Genomic DNA, 7500 nt, shown 5'->3' on the forward strand with positions numbered 1-7500 from the left:
AGACAGCTGCCCATAAATATCTCTCTTGGTCGCACTGCCATCTTGTGTCGGCCTTTATCCCTCTCTGAGGCTAGATTAGCCTGATTAGGGGCCGGGTGTGCGGAATCACGACCCCGCCCTCCGCCCAGCCACAGTGACATAATTCAAATATATACAGTATTTGTGTTTGCATTTCTCATCATGAAGAGTGTTTGATGATTCAAGATGTTAGTAATTTAATAGACATTTCTCACCGGTGTTATAGAAGAAAGCTTCAATGATGGTGCAATTCTTGAAGTAGGAGCCAATGGAGCTCACGTCCTCAAAATAACAGCTCTGAAATGTGGAGTCCATGAAAGTCACGGATTTAAACTTCATGCTGATAAACCTGAAGAACAGGACAGGAAACTGCTTTTTACACGCTAGAGATACAAAAACATGAAATATCAATGACCAAGAATCACTAACAGCATTAATCGAGCCCAGTATGCACATGTTTAGTAACATTCTAACATTTGGAACCAATAAGGATTAAATCATAATCAAACGTCAATAAAACGTAATAATAATAATAATTATTATTATAATAATAATAAAACACAGCAGATGAAATGCAGATCAAAATAAGACTTTTATAGAAAGTTCATATTTTTTAAAAAATATTTCAGCTCTGAAGGGCCATACAATGCAAGTGAATGGTGACCAGAAATTTGAAGCTCCAAAAAGCACATAAAGGCAGCATAAAAGTACTCCATACGACTCCAGTGGTTTAATCCATGTCTTCTCAAGTATTATGATAAGTGTGGGTGAGAAACAGATCAATATTTAAGTCCTTTTTTACTGTAAATCTACACTTTCACTTTCACATTCAGCCACCTACTGTTTGGGGCTAGTCAACGGTGGAGATTGATAGTAAAAAGGACTTAAATATTAATCTGATTTTCATCCTAACCCATTACAAGACATACATTTAACCAAAAGTAATCAAAGAGTCGTATGGATTACTTTTATGCAGACTTTATGTGCTTTTTGGAGCTTCAAAGTTCTGGTCACCATTCACTTGCACTGTGAGTATCTACAGAGCTGAAATATTCTCCTAAAAATCTTAATTTGTGTTCTGCAGAAGAAAGAAAGTCATACACATCTGGGACGGCATGAGGGTGAGTAAATAATCGTTTTTGGGTGAACTTTGACCTCTGGATAATTCTGTCAGTGTCATTCATATTAATCTGTTCATAAATGTGCTGTTTGATGTGACAGGAGCTAAAACAACACACACATAACAGATTGATTTCATTCATGAGAGGTGGAGGACAGAGACAGAGTAAAAGAAGATAATAGAAAAGAGAGAAAGAGGGAATGAGCGAGGAAAGTATTAAGAGAAGAGGAGACATGAGATAAGATGTTTTTAATTTCCTGGCGCAGTGTCGGGCTCAGAGATTACCACAACACTGGGAGGTTATTTATAAGAGAGAGACCACAAAGAACAAGAACACACACAGAAACCAAAGTTAGGACCAGAATTACTTCAGAAACTTAATGTGTTTGTTGGAGAGCACAAGACCACATCATCCTCTTCTCTTTCATTCATCCTCTTCTCTTTCATTCATCCTCTTCTCTTTCATTCATCCTCTTCTCTTTCATTCATCCTCTTCTCTTTCATTCATCCTCTTCTCTTTCATTCATCCTCTTCTCTTTCATTCATCCTCTTCTCTTTCATTCATCCTCTTCTCTTTCATTCATCCTCTTCTCTTTCATTCATCCTCTTCTCTTTCATTCATCCTCTTCTCATACATGTTTAGCTTCTGGTTTTCATTTCAAACCAAGGAACTGAAACAGCTACGACTGCATGGAAAAGGTTTGTACACGGTGATAATCAGACACGACGCAACACGTTTCCGGAGACCAGCTATTGGTCTTTTAAATAAAAAAGAATTAAAATGATACAGAATAGAATAAAATTTAATTTGAATTGAATAGAACAGAAGAGAAAGCAGAACAGAACACACGGAATAGAATAAAACAGAGCAGATCAAAAAAGAAAAGAATATAACAAAAAACAAGAGAATAGAATACAAAAACAAAAAACAAGAGAATAGAATACAAAAACAAAAAACAAGAGAATAGAATACAAAAACAAAAAACAAGAGAATAGAATACAAAAACAAAAAACAAGAGAATAGAATACAATAAAACTAAAAAGAGAATAGAATACAATTAGACCAAAAACAAACAAGAGAATAGAATAAAAAAACAAGAGAATAGAATACAATAAAACTAAAAAGAGAATAGAATACAATTAGACCAAAAACAAACAAGAGAATAGAATAAAAAAACAAGAGAATAGAATACAATAAAACTAAAAACCAGAATAGAATACAATGAAACAAAAAAAACAAGAGAATAAAATAAAATAAAACAAAAAAACAAGAAAATAGAATACAATAAAACTAAAAACCAGAATAGAATACAATGAAACAAAAAAAACAAGAGAATAAAATAAAATAAAACAAAAAAACAAGAAAATAGAATACAATAAAACTAAAAAGAGAATAGAATACAATTAGACCAAAAACAAACAAGAGAATAGAATAAAAAAACAAGAGAATAAAATACAATAAAACTAAAAACCAGAATAGAATACAATGAAACAAAAAAAACAAGAGAATAAAATAAAATAAAACAAAAAAACAAGAAAATAGAATACAATAAAACTAAAAACCAGAATAGAATACAATGAAACAAAAAAAACAAGAGAATAAAATAAAATAAAACAAAAAAACAAGAAAATAGAATACAATAAAACTAAAAACCAGAATAGAATACAATTAGACCAAAAACAAACAAGAGAATAGAATAAAAAAACAAGAGAATAGAATACAATAAAACTAAAAAACAAGAAAATAGAATACAATGAAACAAAAAACAAGAGAATAGAATACAATAAAACTAAAAAACAAGAAAATAGAATACAATGAAACAAAAAACAAGAGAATAGAATACAATAAAAACAAAAAGAGAATACAATACTAATAAAAATCAATAGAATAGAATACAATAAAAACAAAAAACAAGAGAATAGAATACAATACAAATAAAAAACAAGAAAATAGAATAGAATGAAACAAAAAACGAGAGAATAGAATACAATAAAACTAAAAAGAGAATAGAATACAATTATACCAAAAACAAACAAGAGAATAGAATAAAAAACAAGAGAATAGAATACAATATAGCTAAACAAAAACAAGAGAATAGAATACAATAATACAAAAAACAAGAGAATAGAATACAATAAAACTAAAAAGAGAATAGAATACAATTATACCAAAAACAAACAAGAGAATAGAATAAAAAACAAGAGAATAGAATACAATAAAACTAAAAAAGTGAATAGAATACAATACAAATAAAAAACAAGAAAATAGAATACAATGAAACAAAAAACAAGAGAACAGAATGCAATAAAACAAAAAATAGAATACAATACAATAAAACTAAAAAAAGAGAATAGAATACAATGAAACAAAAAACAAGAGAACAGAATACAACAAAACTAAAAAAGAGAATAGAATACAATGAAACAAAAAACAAGAGAACAGAATACAATAAAAAAAGAGAATAGAATACAATATAGCTAAACAAAAACAAGTGAATAGAATACAATAAAACTAAAAAGAGAATAGAATACAATATAGCTAAACAAAAACAAGTGAATAGAATACAATAAAACTAAAAAGAGAATAGAATACAATATAGCTAAACAAAAACAAGAGAATAGAATACAATGAAACAAAAAACAAGAGAACAGAATACAACAAAACTAAAAAAAAGAGAATAGAATACAATGAAACAAAAAACAAGAGAACAGAATACAATAAAACTAAAAAAGAGAATAGAATACAATGAAACAAAAAACAAGTGAATAGAATACAATAAAACAAAAAAGAGAATAGAATACAATATAGCTAAACAAAAACAAGTGAATAGAATACAATAAAACTAAAAAGAGAATAGAATACAATATAGCTAAACAAAAACAAGTGAATAGAATACAATAAAACTAAAAAGAGAATAGAATACAATATAGCTAAACAAAAACAAGTGAATAGAATACAATAAAACTAAAAAGAGAATAGAATACAATATAGCTAAACAAAAACAAGAGAATAGAATACAATAAAACTAAAAAAGAGAATAGAATACAATAATACAAAAAACAAGAGGATAGAATACAATAAAACTAAAAAAGAGAATAGAATACAATATAGCTAAACAAAAACAAGTGAATAGAATACAATAAAACTAAAAAAGAGAATAGAATACAATATAGCTAAACAAAAACAAGAGAATAGAATACAATAAAACTAAAAAAGAGAATAGAATACAATAATACAAAAAACAAGAGGATAGAATACAATAAAACTAAAAAAGAGAATAGAATACAATATAGCTAAACAAAAACAAGTGAATAGAATACAATAAAACTAAAAAAGAGAATAGAATACAATGAAACAAAAAACAAGAGAACAGAATACAACAAAACTAAAAAAAGAGAATAGAATACAATGAAACAAAAAACAAGAGAACAGAATACAATAAAACAAAAAAGAGAATAGAATACAATATAGCTAAACAAAAACAAGTGAATAGAATACAATAAAACTAAAAAAGAGAATAGAATACAATATAGCTAAACAAAAACAAGTGAATAGAATACAATAAAACTAAAAAAGAGAATAGAATACAATATAGCTAAACAAAAACAAGAGAATAGAATACAATAAAACTAAAAAAGAGTATAGAATACAATAATACAAAAAACAAGAGGATAGAATACAATAAAACAAAAAAGAGAATAGAATACAATATAGCTAAACAAAAACAAGAGAATAGAATACAATAAAACTAAAAAAGAGAATAGAATACAATAATACAAAAAACAAGAGGATAGAATACAATAAAACAACAAAAACAAAGAGAATAGAATACAATAAAACACAAGAGAATAGAATACAATAAAACTAAAAAAGAGAATAGAATACAACAAAACAAAAAACACAAGAGAATAGAATACAAAATAACAAAACAGAACAGGATGAAAAAACAGAAGAAATTATATTTTACTGAAAATGAAGCTTATTTTTAGGACCATTAAGATTTTATTGAATTTTGAAATTATTTTTCATGACAATTAAACACAATGTATCAAATAAAATAATATGATATAAAAATAAATAATATAAAAATGTAAAAAGCATTAACATAAAAACGATTAAAAGGCATGTTACATTTGCCGTGACAAGCAATTTGTCTGTTAAAAAATACAGAATTAAATAATTCAGAAAAGAACAAGATAGAACACAATAGAATAGAATGGAAAGCCAAATTGTACAAAATAGAATATAATAAAAGTGAATAGAACAACAGAACATAATAGAATAAAACAGAACAGAAAGGAATGGAACAGAAAAAAATAGAATAGAATAGAATAGAATTAAAACATAAAAGAAAGGAATGGAACAGAGCCGAATATAACTGAATATAATGGAATAGAATCAAAACTGAATAGAATACAATAAAAGTGAAAATAAGAATAGAATAGAATTAAACAGAACAAAATGGGATGGAACAGAGCAGAACAGAAAGAATTGCGTTTTGATTATTTTACAATGATTAATAAGTGTTCACCTAGAAACGGTTAAGGGTGTGGTAAAAGTTTGCTGTGAAAAGCAAGTTAATATAAAAGAACAAGACAGAATAGAATACAATACAATAAAAGTGAATAGAACAACAGAACATAATAGAATAAAACAGAGCAGAAAAGAATGGAACAGAACCAAATAGAATACAATAGAATAGAACAGAACAGACCAGAATAGAATACAATAAAAGTGAATAGAACAATAGAACATAATATAATTAAAGAGAACAAGTAAGGATGAAACAGAGCAGAACCAAATATATGGAGTTATTTCCCTGTCAAATGTCGAGAGCGCATTATTGTAGCGCGAAAGTACATTAATGTTATGCGCGAGCGCGAATCCCTCTGCTCGCGCGCGGAATATAATGCGCCGAGCGCGAATCCCTCTGCTCGCGCGCGGGAACTGGGCGCGCGCTCTCAGATACACGCTGCTCTTGAAAGAATTTTCTCTGCGCTCGCTCAGAGAATATGCCTGCACTTAAAACGTGTTCATTGCAATCGCGAATCTCTCCTCTTCGCTTAAAGTAAGCGTGTTTGTGCTTAGACTGTGTCCCGTGCGTTCGCGCATGCCCAAGTACTCTTCTCTTCGATTTCTTTCTCTTTGCTCTTGGCATAAACGCTGTCAAAACGGCAACAACCAATCAGAAAAGGCTTCAACGACTGACCAATGAAAACGCGACATCGTACATGGAATCTTATTGGTTGATATTGAACCGCACATGTTCATGTGTTCAATCAAGACGATTCAATTCAATCAAGACGAGCCGAGATGGATCCGCAGAATCGACGATCTCAGGTAAACAGTTTTATTTGTTTTGATGTTAAATATGTCAAATGTATCTTAGAAATGTCTGGGAAGAGGGCGATTGGATTATTTTACATATAAATGACCTAGACTGTCAACCACATTCATACTACAGGCGCTATGCCCATTGTAGTGAGATTTTTGAGCCAAATAGATTTGAAAGCCGATTCCAAAAGGCAAAAATAATATTTTACGTCTGATAATTAACACATTGTCTCGTGCAATCACACCAGTGATTAAACATTAAGTACGTAGCGAGATCAACTGCTAAATTAAAATCTGAAAAAAGACTTGGGGAAGATAAGGTGGCAACATGCCCCCGTAAAATTATGCTAGTCCTATATCTATTATGGCTGTCACGAATGAAGTGATGTGAAATGAAAAGTGTCATCTGCAATAGATTTTCTTTATCGCGGATTGCAGCGTTGAGTGTTATAACGTTAATCAATCACCCACTTTCTGTTGAGCTTAATTAATGCAGTTTGGCCAATCAGAGGCATTTTGATTAAAGGACAAGTTCGGTATTTTACACTTAAAGCCCTGTTTTAAGATCGTTTCTGATGAAATAGAACGGTTAAGATTAAAATTTGGACCAAGGCGTCATAAAACCAACGCACATGGCACCCTTTAGCGTCAATATGAGACGCAGATATATATGGGCCAGAAGGCACCTCCTAGTGGTCTAACCCTAACCAATCTTTCAATCTTAACCGTTCTATTTCATCAGAAACGATCTTAAAACAGGGCTTTAAATGTTAATTATCAGACGTAAAATATTATTTTTGCCTTTTGGAATCGGCTTTCAAATCTATTTGGCTCAAAAATCTCACTACAATGGGCATAGCACCTGTAGTATGAACGTGGTTGACAGTCTAGGTCATTTATATGTAAAATAATCCAATCGCCCTCTTCCCAGACATTTCTAAGATACATTTGACATATTTAACATCAAAACAAATAAAACTGTTTACCTGAGATCGTCGATTCTGCGGATCCATCTCGGCTCGTCTTG

General features: G+C 29.8%; 1 protein-coding gene across 1 annotated transcript in view; it reads right to left on the reverse strand.

The window, feature by feature from the left end:
• Positions 1-7500, reverse strand: part of LOC127628926 (synaptic vesicle glycoprotein 2C-like) — a 40313-nt gene that overhangs the window by 6888 nt on the left and 25925 nt on the right. The window contains exon 10 of the mRNA XM_052105909.1: positions 234-367. Within this exon, the coding sequence (XP_051961869.1) occupies positions 234-367 (134 nt within the window). The remainder of the gene's footprint in view (positions 1-233; positions 368-7500) is intronic.

The sequence above is a fragment of the Xyrauchen texanus genome, chromosome 35, assembly GCF_025860055.1.
Source record: "Xyrauchen texanus isolate HMW12.3.18 chromosome 35, RBS_HiC_50CHRs, whole genome shotgun sequence".
NCBI lineage: Eukaryota > Metazoa > Chordata > Actinopteri > Cypriniformes > Catostomidae > Xyrauchen > Xyrauchen texanus.